At 36.7% G+C, this 13,984-nt stretch overlaps 1 protein-coding gene across 2 annotated transcripts in view; it reads left to right on the forward strand.

Annotated features, from left to right (window-relative positions):
- Positions 1-3,055: 3,055 nt before the first annotated feature.
- The window catches only part of LOC111788366 (E3 ubiquitin-protein ligase RNF170-like), an 11,258-nt gene continuing 329 nt past the window's right edge, over positions 3,056-13,984 (forward strand). The window contains exons 1-5 of one of the 2 annotated variants that reach the window (XM_023668684.1): positions 3,056-3,371; positions 4,376-4,575; positions 10,196-10,297; positions 11,680-11,731; positions 11,843-11,981. In XM_023668684.1, the coding sequence (XP_023524452.1) occupies positions 3,281-3,371; positions 4,376-4,575; positions 10,196-10,297; positions 11,680-11,731; positions 11,843-11,955 (558 nt within the window). In that variant the 5' untranslated portion in view covers positions 3,056-3,280 and the 3' untranslated portion in view covers positions 11,956-11,981. Of the gene's footprint in view, positions 3,372-4,375; positions 4,576-6,293; positions 6,493-10,195; positions 10,298-11,679; positions 11,732-11,842; positions 11,982-13,984 lie in introns of those variants that run through there. The other variant, XM_023668685.1, reaches the window with a different exon arrangement.

The following is a 13,984-nucleotide window of genomic DNA, read 5'->3' on the forward strand; positions in this document are numbered from 1 at the left end:
ATATGGTGAGTGCTAGTTTCCTCGTTATCCATAGGAAGTAGTTGACATACCCATCCCCATAGGCCAAGTAGTCGCCCAGGCTTAGGAGCGCTACCCCCTTTACGTGTCATTTCCGTCGGCTACCGGCAATAATTCTAAGTCTCCTCTCAAGACGGATATGTTGTGCAAGATAATCCAATTGAATGATTGGTCACACAACCCTAACCAGCATAGGCCTGGCTCAACAGTACTCGAACTGTTGTGGAAAAAAAAAGTGGAAGTTATGTTTACACCGTACCAACTCCTAACGGTCTAGAGGCTATCTGTGTCTTGCTGAGTTGCTATAATCTTTCTACTCTTTAACCTTGATAGCGTACTTTGCATATGTAGTGAATTGTTGGTGACCATTATTGAGGCGTGACCTCGTATACTCTGTAGGACAGTATAATGTGTGTAAATTTGAACATTATCCATTGATGGTTAGCTGGTGGACCCTTCAACGGAACCATAAAGTCACCAAAGCTTGGGGGGAGTGACCCCGTGTGTCGTATAGCTACTGGGTCAACCTATGTGGTCCCACACCCCTTTCTTAGGAACTAGTTTACAACATATAGACCCTCTTGTGGAGACCGCTAGCCAATTCCACATGGTTGTGACACCTAGTTGTCTTGACGCACCTCCTTTGCACCTCCTCTATCTGACATGTGCCTACCTCGACGTTACGGATACTAGAGTAAAATCTCAATGGAACGAGTATCGAAGTGAATAGATAGTGGAGACTCTAATGACATCATCACTCTGCTATCAACTTGAAGAACTACCTTTGTCGTCATTGGTTGTCGTGGAGGTCTACGGGGCTTTTAGACAATATAAATCTCATCTCTCATTTCGACAATGCTCGAGGTTAGCTCCTTAGGGCTAATCCAAGTCCCTAGGTGCACTCAAAACTAGACCTTTGATAGCCGCTCACTATCCTGAAGTGTAGGGTCTACTTTAAATGTTTTTAATGAGGTTAACGTGTAAATCACATTAGTTGTAGCGCCCTAATCTTAAAGGAATCCTCTCAAGTATGATTTTTTAGGGAGATATATCTATCGATCACCTAAGCACGTAATCAATAATATAAACTTCGTCATGGTCATATCTATAAGCTCAAGAGGTTTATTGGATTCCTAGAGCATCTAGGCGGCTTAACACGGGGTTTTGGTTCCAGGTTACTCCGTTCTGACTCCTCAAGTCTTTCTGAGTCTAGGAGCACTAGAGTCTAGACCTACTGACCATCGCTCATGATCCTAAAATGGTCAATCTATTGGAGGCATCCTGACTTAGGTCATCATCTATCCAACCTAACTTTAACATCTTAGGTCTGTGCAAATAAACACGCTCCATACGAAGAACACACAGTCAAACACCCGGAGCTAACACATACTATATCATGCACACATTTATGTAAATAAGCTCAACGGGGAGATAATATCCATCAATCACTAGGAGCACAGATCGCAATAGGCTATCCTCCTTTCTAACATAGAGTGAAGCATATAAAAACATAAAACAACATTCATCATAAATCTCAACATAGGGGCATTTTGGTAATTTCTTAAATCATGCATAACATACTTATCCATATTACCCAACTCGAATTTTAGTCATGCATATTCTCTTTCTAGCTTACAATAATACACAAAACAACATGTTTATCAGAAATCTCGACCTAAAGGCATAATAGTAATTTTACCATAACATACATACAGTACATACTTATCCAAAAACGCCCTCCCGAAGTCCAAAATTCTCATAACATGTCTGAATCAACTTTTTTCCTTCATAAACCTTGTGCAAAATCCCTCCAATATGAACATAATAAAAATTCAGGAAAACTGGGATGAAGAACTCGAAAATTATACTTATGTTCTTCCTTGATTCTTGATAGAATTGAGTGATTCAAAAGACTAGAATGGTTTTACTGAGGCCACTGATAAATTGTTGTGAAGAAACTCTAGTAAAATTCAAACTCCGAATGTCGAGCATATTTTGACTTTTTCTCTTACTCTATCATAAAAACCCTAATCCTCATCTTCTTTTCTCTCTCTTTACCTTCTCTTTTCTTTTCTTCCCCGTTAGAAGTCTCTTAGGCTAATCCAGACCCCTAATTAGAATGACGGGTCAAAAAGATCAATTTACCCTTCCAAAGTCGGTTGACTTTGACCAATTTTCTTAAATTTTTAATTATTTTTCTTTGTATTTTTATTGAGGCCTTTTTCTCTTCTACCACATGCTCAAAAGTATAAAGTAAGTCTAATATTATCCGAGCAATACACCTAACCTTATCCACATATTATAAACCCTTTAAGTTATTTCTCGACACAATCATCTTATAAGTCCACCTTATATGATTCAAAATTATATAATGATACTATTAAATTATAAATAAAATAATTATGATTATTATTAAAAAAATAAATAATTAATACCAAGAGTTTATGATATAAATTAGTACATTTTATTTATTACACGTCTTATTTTAGTCTTGTATATTATGAACATTGTCCGGTTGATTTGTCGCCAAACCTATTTGGTTTTTATTAAAGTGATTCCTTTCCAAATCAAACCACAATAACAAAATCTTATACCCAAACTACTTTTTCCCGTTTTTAATTTGAATTAAAATTTTTATTAATATTCACGAAGTTATGAATGTCACTTATAAAATGATATTCATGAACACTACTATTTATAGTTTCTCGTGTCACCTAATACAAATTTACCACACATTCCTTAATGTTGTCCATTAAAACGCCACATGTCGGCATTTACATCATCGTAAGAAATCATAATTTGAAGAATTATGTGATTAAATTGTTTATTTCGCTAAATATATAAAAAAAAATTATTTAAAATTTGAAAGTAAAATTTGAATTCGTGAATTGAGATATATGTATTAATTCAACGACGAAATTGACAAATTGTTTTGAAATTATGCTTAACAGAGATTTAAACTTTTGAATTGATAAATTTGAATTATGAATTATGATCGAGTTAACTGTTTCAAAAATGTTTTTGTTGATGTTAGTAGGGCAGAAATGAAAAATAATACTTGGAAGATTAGATTAGGCAATAATAAATTTTAGAATCTATGGGCAGTTCTTGTACATCAAACACGGATTGAAACTTCATCGGTAAGAAAAGAAATCACGGCTCTGAAGTTGGTCTCAAGGAACACGCATCAGGTTTGAAATTCCAAGTTTGGGATACGTTCATACTCTCGACAGATCAGAATTGGAAGATTTTGATACCCAATATGGACGGCCCCCCTGCGGGCGATATCTGTTCGATCTGCCATGGAAGATTCAACACCCCTTGCCAAGCTAACTGCTCGCACTGGTTCTGCGGTTGGTTCCCTTCTCATATTCTTTTCATAATTCCTCCATTTTCTTTTTGTTCATCAGTTTCGTATTCGCGTTTCGTTTCTTTGCACTGTCACTAGATTTTGTTGAGATTTCAGAAGTGTCTCTTTTAGCTACCTTGTTTTTGCCCACGTATAAGTCAACAGACGGAGAGTTTCTCTTCCAGGCCTTGGTAACATGTCTTAGACCTTCAGGACTTCCACGAATGGTTAAATTAAACCAACACCTGAAATAGAGGTTGTTATGTTTTCACCAGTAATAGTTGAACAAGAACTACCTAAGAACAAGAACAATGGAGACAATCCCATCAAATTAAGTGAGAGTAAGTCGAGTTTGTCGGATCAGAAAAGGAACTTCGTCGTCTCTGGAACTGTTGCTTTACTTGAATGATTACTCGCTTTGGGAAGTTGATATGTAAAAGTGCATTAAATCATGAGATAGGCCTGAAATATTTCAATGTTGGAAGAAAAAGTGCTGTCTATACCCACCCCTATATTTGTTAATCGTTAGTTATATCAATGTAACCTTTATGAGGTTTGTTTGTAAAAGATTTAAGATGAAAAACACATGTAAATCTTCAAGTTTTAGTTTCTTTCATTAATCCTTTTAGAACATTGACTTGAGGACTGAATTTGAAGTGGAGGTACTATGATTATATATGTTTTTTCTTCCTAAAGTCTCGAATTTAATTCTTCTTTAGAAAACTATGTTCTTAACTATTTCCCTCTTGTCAAGACATTGGATTGAATTTCATAGTTTGAGAAAAGATACCTTTCATTTACATTTATTGAGGGAAAGAGCCTTCATGTGAGTTTAAACTCAACTCTTCTGGGCTTTGTTTTACTGAAATTCATCTTTTGTACGGTCTTAGGCTGTGATGTTCTTTTCTAGACTCACATTATTGAGCTGTGTTTTTTAAGATAGTTGATTTCTTCTTTCTTCCCTGTCTTCTCGGAAGCTCACTGAATTTGGTGCTTCCCTGTATGCAGGAAGGTGCATAATGCTTGTTTGGGATCATGGATCACCGCTGCAGCCATGTAAATGCCCCTTATGTCGCCGACAGATCACTTTATTGGTTCCTTCTGAGGCTTCAGCAACGCAGCAAAGTGACCCTGAGGTTGCTCGTGTTCTTAACAATATAAGGAATTATAACCGTCATTTTGGTGGCAACTCAACTGGTTTAAATCAGGTGGCTTTCTTCTTTACATAATTGCTTGAATGAAAATGCTAGTTGAAGTTATTGTTGAATTTTGGAAATTTTGTCTAGATATTTTTTGGTTGATATCTTATGCTAGATTGACGAGTCATGGATTTTTGTAAATATTGATTGTTTCAGTGACTTGTCAACTAAATAAATGGCAGTTTCATCATTTTTTCTGAAGATAATTTTGCTTCGTCAAAATTCTGTTTGCATAAAACTTGAAAGAGGCTTGGTTGATGAGGATTTGAGAGTAAAAAAAGTCGTAACCAGAGCTTTCTCTCTCCCCACGCCCCCTCTCAGCCTTCAATGTGTTTTTTTCTCTCTTTATCTTTAATTTTTGTTTCTTTCTTGTTTTTTAAGGGATTTTATTTACAATTATGGCCTCCCTTAACTCCTTTTTTTTTTTTTCTTAAATGAAAAACTGAACTTTCATTGGAAAAAAACTAGAGCCCACAAAAAAATGAGAATAAGAAAAAGAAATGAATCACTCTAAAGAAAAGACCTCCAACCAAGCAAAATAAGACCTAATGGGTAATTTAAAAAGGTTTAACCATGGAGATCCACCCAGACATTTTGAACCTAATAAGGTCCCACACGTCTCCCTAAGATCTTTCAAGCCCTCTAAAAGTTCTATTATTTCTCTCCCCCCACAAACTCCACAAGATAGCACACTCCCCAACCCACCACAAAAAACACTCATATCACATGAAAATGAGGATGAATAAGGAACTCCCCAGTCATCTATTTGCAATCTCGATGCCTAGCCAAGCTAATGAAAACTTCTCAAAGAAACAACTCCAGACAATGTAGGCTAACTCACAACCTGAAAGGATACGATCAAGGTCCTCAGCTACCAGCCTACGATGGATGCAACACAACAACCCAGCTACATTGAGCAACCTCCTCAAAAGTTGATCGAATGTGGAGAACCTTCCTCACAAAAAGCTTAACCTTATGATTTGTGGACTCACAAGAAGCTTAACCTTCCTCTCCACCGAATGGCATCCCCTAACCCGTTTTACTTGATACACATTTATGATTTGTGGCCTTCTCTTTACATTTGAAGGGCATGCCTCAAAATAGATCAAAGATATCACTTCAACACAGAAATTGTTAAAAAAAATTAAATATAATTTTAACTCCATCTAAAATAAGTCATTTAAGAACCAACCAAATGAGCCTAGCTCATTAACCTAATAACCTTGCAAATAATTTCACGGAAAATGATGTCATTTGTAGAAGGAACCCTCACATTTGAATTCAATGATATACCGTCATTGCTTTGTTGAAGCTGCAAAAGGAACCCTCACTACTTGAATGTTTTTCATCATGGTTTGTTGTAGCTGTTGCATTGAAAAGAAGTATTTCTGAATTTGGTTTGAAAACAAGTGGTTTTATGTTGAAGATATGGATCTTAGGTTCGTCATTCCTCTTTCTTTGTTGCGAGTACGTTGGTCTGAGAAATCTTTGATGGAGCTAATGTATTGTCCTATTTCGATTTTCTCCAAGGAAGAGATGGATGAATCGGTACTTCTTGAATTCAAAAGGGAAGATTTTATTTTGGTTGGCTTATTGAATGTGTAGTGTGGCTAATCATGGGTGGAAGAAAGTTGATTAGAGTGTCAGTTGGTTTTAGAAACATGCCACCTAGAGANTTCCCTGTCTTCTCGGAAGCTCACTGAATTTGGTGCTTCCCTGTATGCAGGAAGGTGCATAATGCTTGTTTGGGATCATGGATCACCGCTGCAGCCATGTAAATGCCCCTTATGTCGCCGACAGATCACTTTATTGGTTCCTTCTGAGGCTTCAGCAACGCAGCAAAGTGACCCTGAGGTTGCTCGTGTTCTTAACAATATAAGGAATTATAACCGTCATTTTGGTGGCAACTCAACTGGTTTAAATCAGGTGGCTTTCTTCTTTACATAATTGCTTGAATGAAAATGCTAGTTGAAGTTATTGTTGAATTTTGGAAATTTTGTCTAGATATTTTTTGGTTGATATCTTATGCTAGATTGACGAGTCATGGATTTTTGTAAATATTGATTGTTTCAGTGACTTGTCAACTAAATAAATGGCAGTTTCATCATTTTTTCTGAAGATAATTTTGCTTCGTCAAAATTCTGTTTGCATAAAACTTGAAAGAGGCTTGGTTGATGAGGATTTGAGAGTAAAAAAAGTCGTAACCAGAGCTTTCTCTCTCCCCACGCCCCCTCTCAGCCTTCAATGTGTTTTTTTCTCTCTTTATCTTTAATTTTTGTTTCTTTCTTGTTTTTTAAGGGATTTTATTTACAATTATGGCCTCCCTTAACTNTCCATCTCAGATTCTCAGCCCAAGGCAAAGCATTTACCACCAATCCCCTCATCCGACCATTTCTTTCCCCTATTCTTCATCATTGTAATCCCTCTATACCTCATAATTCTTATTCGAATCGAAAAGATAAAGATCTATTAGAATTATATTGGGGTTTCTTCATGGTAATTTCCAGGCCGATGCACATGATGATTGGAACGAAATTAAGTTGCCTATTGTAATTCAGTTTGAGGCTACCTTTGTGCTCAACCCTTTTTGGGTTGATAAAGCTTTAGTTCAAATGGAGGATGGAAGAATTCATGGGGACCTCAGTTCAAAAGGGAAATGGATGCACATTGGGATTTTCCATCTGAAATTTGAAGCTCGGGATCATGAGAAACCTAGCAAACCAGAATTTGGTGTAAGTGATGGCGGATGGATTAAAATTATGAACATACCATTCCAAGAATTTGAGAACCTTCAAAGTAATTGGAGTGTATTTTGGGGGTTTGATTAGTGTTTCTTCTAAGACTCTAAACATGTTGGATTGTTGTTCTGCTTGCATAGAGGGGAAGAAGAACGCTTATGCATTCATTCCAACTTCAATTGAAATGGAGGACAAGAAATTGGGCACTTCGTTTCTAGGTTTGAGGATTTAATATCTATTGAACCTTTTTCGGTTGAGAATTTTTGTAAAAAGAATTTGGTCCATAGTGACTTTCAAATCCGTTGGATGTTGAGCGTGTAAAAATGGTTGTAGAAGATGGAAAGTCTCCTTGGTTTTGCCCTTTTTTCTTTTGCCACCTTCCCCTTTTTTCTTTTGCCACCTTCCAGAAGTGGAAAATTGAAGTTGAAAATCAGTTTGCTTAAAACCAAATGCCTAAGGTTTGAAAATGGAGGAGAGTACGACAAGTCAGAATTCAAAGTATTGTGTAGTTGAGGAAATTAGATTAATGAAGACAGTTCCCAATATGGTAAGGCAAAATGGTATTGCTGAAAGGATGAATAGAACATTGAATGAGCGGGTGAGGAGTATGAGGATTCATTCTGGATTGCCAAGAACATTCTGGGTTGATGCTATAAATAGAGTAGCCTACTTGATCAATAGAGGGCCGTTAGTACCCTTGGAGTTTAAGTTGCCAGAAGAGGTATGGACAGTAAAAAAAAACTCAAGTACTATCACTTAAGAACTTTTGGTTACACTGCGTACGTTCATGGTGATTCAGAGAAGAGAGATTGACACTGAGGTTCATAGGCTATAGTTCTGACATGTTCGGGTACAAGTTTTGGGATGACAAAAATAGAACAAACCTGAGATATTGTGACGTGTCTTTTGATTAAAATGTCTTGTACGAGGACAAAGAGAAGAAAGGTTCCGGGACAACGAAACAAGTGGGAGTTGAGGTTGAGTTGCAGAAAAATCCACGTAGTGATGTAGCAGATACTCAAGAAACTTCTAAGACCGTTGCTAAGGAACCAGAGGTGAAGCAAGTGACACATGAGCAGGTGTTGAGAAGATTATCCAGAAGTATCAGAGTACCAGACAGGTATTCACCTTCATTACACTATTTGCTGCTGATTAATGAAGGGAAACCAAAGTCATTTGATGAGGTCCTATAGTTGGAGGATACAACCAAGTGGGAGCAAGCCATGGATGATGGGATGAGTTGGATGTCTAGGCTTTAGGATTGTGTTGTTCTGTTATCTATTGAGGCTGAGTATGTGACAATAACTGAAGCTGAAAAGGAGATGATATGAATGACAGACTATCTAAAAGAATTAGGCAAGAAGCAGTGTGAGAAGATCCTTTATACAGATAATCAGAGTGTCATACAGCTAGTGAAGAACCCAGTCTATCATTCAAAGACAAAATACATTAGAAGACGATACCATTTCACTCGCAAGATAGTGGAAGAAGGTGATATGTGTTTGAAGAAGATAGAGGGTGCAAAGAATCCAGCAGACATGTTAATAAAATGTGTTGATGTTGGAAAATTGAGGTTGTGTAAAGCCTTAAGTAGTTTAGTGCAGTGAAGATATTGATGGTCGTTTGAGAATGAAATTCTTGGTTGACGTGATCGGTCTCCAAGTAGGAGAATTGTTAGGTTATGGAATCCGGCTTATTTATAGCTTACTCAAAGGAAAACTATATATGGTAAATTGCATATAAAGTAAATGGTCATATATAGTAAACAACTATGTATAGTAAAAAGCTATATACAGTAGATAGATATATATAGTAGATAGATATATATAGTAGATGACTATATCTGGTTATATAAAGTAAATTGAACCATATATATATATATATCCCTTTAGACAATGCTTTAAAAACGTATTTTATGCATATTTTATGCATTCTTTGTATTCTTTCTTATTGAAGTCATTAATATAAATCTCTAGCCAATATTCCTCCTTCTATTTTCTCTCTCCTGTTTTTTGTGTTCATCTAGATCGAGTATGTGTTGTTCTGTGATCCTAACAATAATAATAAATCTTAGGAAATGTATGCTTTATGTTAAGGAGTATTTCTTTCAATTTATGTACAGTTCATGTTTTGTTAAAGTGGAAAACCGTATGTGTTGATGATTTGGGCGTTCCATTTTTGTTTTACTGCATACTGGAATATCATCAAAGTATACATCCATGAATTTATTAAGATAGGGTTGTAAAACGTGGGTCATAAGTCTCATAAAGATACTTGGCGCATTTGATAACCCGAACAGTGTGACAAACGCACATATGCCAACTTTCATCTTTTTATGGAGTAAGAAGTACTGGTACTGCACATGGACTTAAACTTGGTTGAATGTGTCCTTTATGGAGTTGTTCTTGTACTTGTTCTTGAAGGATAGCATACTCTTTAGCACTCATCCTATAGTGTGGCAAATTGGGTAGAGTGGCTCTTGGATAAAAGAAATACTGAACTAATGGTTTTGATCAATTTAGTTTTCTTTTTTTACTAGGAAAAGTTCAATTTCTTTTAGCTAATAAATATCACAAAAATTCAAATCTCTTTTAGTCTGGATCTCAGGCCAGTGTCATTTGATAATAATTTTGTTTTTTCTTTTTTAATTAGACTTGTTTTCTCACAATTTTATATTTCTGGAGTCATCTGAATTCTTAACCAAATTAAAAAAATCAAAACAAGTTTTTATCTACAATTTTTTTTAGCTTTTAAAATTTGACTTAAATTTTGAAAACATTGTAAAACGTAAACAACAAAACAGAGAAACTCATTCGTGTTCATGAGCTTAATTTTCAAAAACTTAGATCCTTTTGATTTTTATTTATTTATGATTTTTTCCTTCTCTACAGCGGCTGCAAGACCTTCCTTTTCTCTTACGGAGATTGCTTCGGGAACTCCTCAATCCACAGAGATCTCTTCCTCTTGTCATTAGAGCACGTGTTTACACTGCAGTTAAGTGAATGACTCAACTTTCTTAACATTAACTATTGCTTAGAAATTTTCATTTTCTAACTATTCTGTTTTTATTACCAAAAATCTTGTTTGTGAGTTATTTTTGTATTCCCTGCTTTCATCTTGGCCCTTTCTATTTTGTGGGCCTTTATTATTATTTTCTTTCATGAAAAATAAAGGAAAGCCTCTTTCTTTCTTTCTCCGATTCAGGGTAAGATGTTTTGTGTGTAATTGTCTTTCAGGGCAAAAACTAGATAGAGCAAAGGAGGATGTTGTGAGGGTAATGGTCTTTGTGGTCGAATAATTGGGCGTGGGTAAAAATACCATAGGAGCCAAAAATACCATAGGAGGGAAAAAACTCTATACAACAGAGGATCCTGTTTAACCGGAATATCCAGATTGAACAAGGGTTCCGCTGCCTTATATAGAGAGTTTGGTGACCCGTTAAGGTCGGGGAACATGACGTTCCAACAAGAGCTAATAAGCTATTTCACCCCACTCACCTGAGCAATTCACCCAACAAATAGCGATTGTGTGATGCTTTCATCCGCTGGCAATACCACTAAGTTGCGGAAACGGCCCACAGTGGATTGTGACTTACTTGCTGTGATCCATTCTCAGATGGAAAGGATAACAGTCTCAGAGGTAAGGAGTTTCGATAAGGGCGAACATATTAGAAGCCAAAACGTCTAAAGCAAGACTTAATAAGCTTTTTCCTCACTCACCCTGCAAAAATGCAGTAACCGAAGGAAATGCCACTACGCCTTCGGTATTGGCACACAGTGGATGGTGCCTTACATGACAGATTGTGTCTCCGATGATATATGTTAACAACAACGAAAACCATCACATCAGAGTATTACACATTCATAACCTTAGTAAGGAGTAAGGTGGGAGCTTATGCACAGTCTAACGTCAAACCTCAGTATCTCTACGCCGCGCTGCATGAGGATAGACCCAAATGCAGTAACCGAAGGAAATGCCACTACGCCTTCGGCTTGTGCGCACAGTGGAGGGTGCCTAACCGTAAAGGAGGGTCCGGTCAATGATGCAACAGTAAACTACGTAACCGAAGGGTTAAGGAGTAGGGTATACATTGGGTTAAGGAGTAGGGTATACATTGGTTTTAGTTAGAAGTTATTGATAGTGGAAAAGGTATGATATCTTTTTCAAGTTAGGAGTACATGAGAAGGTAGTCTATTTTTTGTTAATGTCTGTGTTTATGATTTTGTGTGTAATGAAGTTAGTATTTGTTTGCAGTACTCTAAAGGGTACGATTTTGGGGAGAGTACTTATCAGTGTGAAAATTCTGGTCAATTGAATGTCAAGCAGCTGTACTTGTTCCTGATTATAAATTGTAACTGCTGTAATTTGTTTACAGATGTTTCTAAGTGTAGTCTACACTGTGAGTCCCATCGATATCATACCCGAAGGTAAATCTCCCCCCCCCCCCCCCCCCCCCCCCCCANATGTCAGCATTTTAGTGTAATCATTGATTTCCTTATGGATTTGTTTTTCCTTTTGGCTTGAATGTTTATGTGCAGCATTACTAGGGTTATTTGGACTGATGGATGATGCCTTTATACTGCTCATCTGCTTCCTTTATGTTGCTGCTTTATACCGATCGGTACTCCATAATCGCCATGGAGGAACTTGAGTTGTCCTTGCAGCTTTGCCATAACTGTAAGAAAGTAGAGTAGCCATTTTTTTTGTTCTTTTATACACTTCGTTTCCATCCTCTTTTACTTGTAAGGCCAAACTTTTATTTGAATCTTTCTTGCATATGGAATTCACTTGTGTTGTGTTAATTTTGTGTTTGGGAATATGAAGCTTAAGAACCGAAAAAATTGTGTTTTCAATTAATATTATATATACATATGTTCGTATCCTTTCTAAAAATAATGAGTTTTGTTCTGCTTTCTTTTTCTATCTTTTTGTATCTTGTGTGGAGTTCGTTATTTTTGAACTTTTTTTTTTTGTTATATCATTGATTTTTTTTTTCTGGTTAAAAAAATATTTAGTTTTAGATTTTAGTACAAAATTGAATTCAAATATAATATAATTTAGTGTATTATATAATCTTATTAATATCATTTTCTAACTATATTAAGATTGACCTCTTGTCTAGAATCCAGAGCCTAGGAAACAGAAAAAAATGGTCCTTAAAAGCACGATCCATCTTGTCTGGAATCCAAATCCCAGTAAATAGTAGTTGGTCCTTGAATGCACGTTAGGGCGTGATGCTCAGTTCTGCTCCTAGATTTTGTACTCAGTACAAAACGGATCCAAGGGATCTTTTAGGAGGCTCATAAAGAGCATAAGAGCTAGTTACCACGTTAAAGTTCTGGAACTTGAAAATGTAGATGATTTAGGTTATGCTAGATGTCTAACCTTGTTCTATAACCCGTGATCCATAGTTTCGACAAATTTCCTTAAGGAGACTGTTAAGGGGCTTAATGAACTCGTCTGGAGGGGATGAAGATCTATATGTTGACATCATATATGGGGTCACCCCCTATGTGTTCTATGACGTTGTAGGGATTAGTAGTAAGTCGGTAGCTTCAATTATTGAACCTATCACAATGATAAGGTCTACATTCTTTAATAGTAGATTTTTAAGAGCTTGATTAGTCAGGGTCTGTTCTGAACACAATTGTGCCACAAACACACCTCATATCAGAAGATCGGTAGGATAATCTCCTTAAGAAGTGCTCTGAACACAATTGTGCCACAAACACACCTCATATGGGAAGATCGATAGGATTATCTCCCTAACAAGGCCTGCACAAGAGAACCGAGCTAAGACTAAAGCGCTAGAGCTATAGTAGTTTCAAGTTGACCTAGGACAATATGTTTTCAGACAATATGTTTTCAGTAAACCGAGCACCCTAAGGTTGTGAATGACAATTAGAGATTGAGACCTATGTGTACCCAAAGAATGGATTGGCTCGAGAAGTTAGTCTTAAACATCCTTGAAACGAGAGACAAGATGCTTAGGTGCCCCTAAGAATTTAGTAGACCTCCATGGCTTCAAAGGACCGGCTTCAAAGGACCACCTAGGTAGCTTTCTAGGCTATAAGCAGTACCATGGTCATTAGATTCTCAACTATTTTTTCCACTTCGATAGCAGTACTATTGAGTTAGGCATAAGCCAATTAAGGGCACTGTGTTTTAATCCCGCCCCTAAGAGGGGGAGTGTGAGACTGTGTAGGTTATCCTAGTAGTTGACCGACACACGGGGATCACATCCTCCAAACTTTGATGACTATATGGCCCTGTAGGAGGGTCTGCTAACTAACATTACATGGATGATGTTTAGACTAGAAAATACCATATTATCTCATCATAACTTAATGAGGTAACACCTCAACCTAGATCGCTAGTCATTCACTGCATAAGCACAGCGAGCTACCTAAGTCAAATGTCAGAAAAGTTAAAAAAGCATGTACCTTGGGGGTAAGCTTCAAATCAGAAAATGCTCGAAACTTTGAGGCACCTCAGATGTTCAAATAGGAGTATAGACTAGACCCAAACTTCCTAGAGCCTAGAGAAAAACTTGTGGATACCTACTAGGATGAGAATGCAATGAGAGCTTATAAGTAGATTGGTTACGGAGTCTTTATTTTCTATGTTACAATATTGAATTTGTTTACAACCTATTTCTTCAGAGTTTATTTTAGGTTTTT

Source organism: Cucurbita pepo, chromosome LG02 (assembly GCF_002806865.2).
Source record: "Cucurbita pepo subsp. pepo cultivar mu-cu-16 chromosome LG02, ASM280686v2, whole genome shotgun sequence".
In the NCBI taxonomy this organism is placed as follows: Eukaryota; Viridiplantae; Streptophyta; class Magnoliopsida; order Cucurbitales; family Cucurbitaceae; genus Cucurbita; species Cucurbita pepo.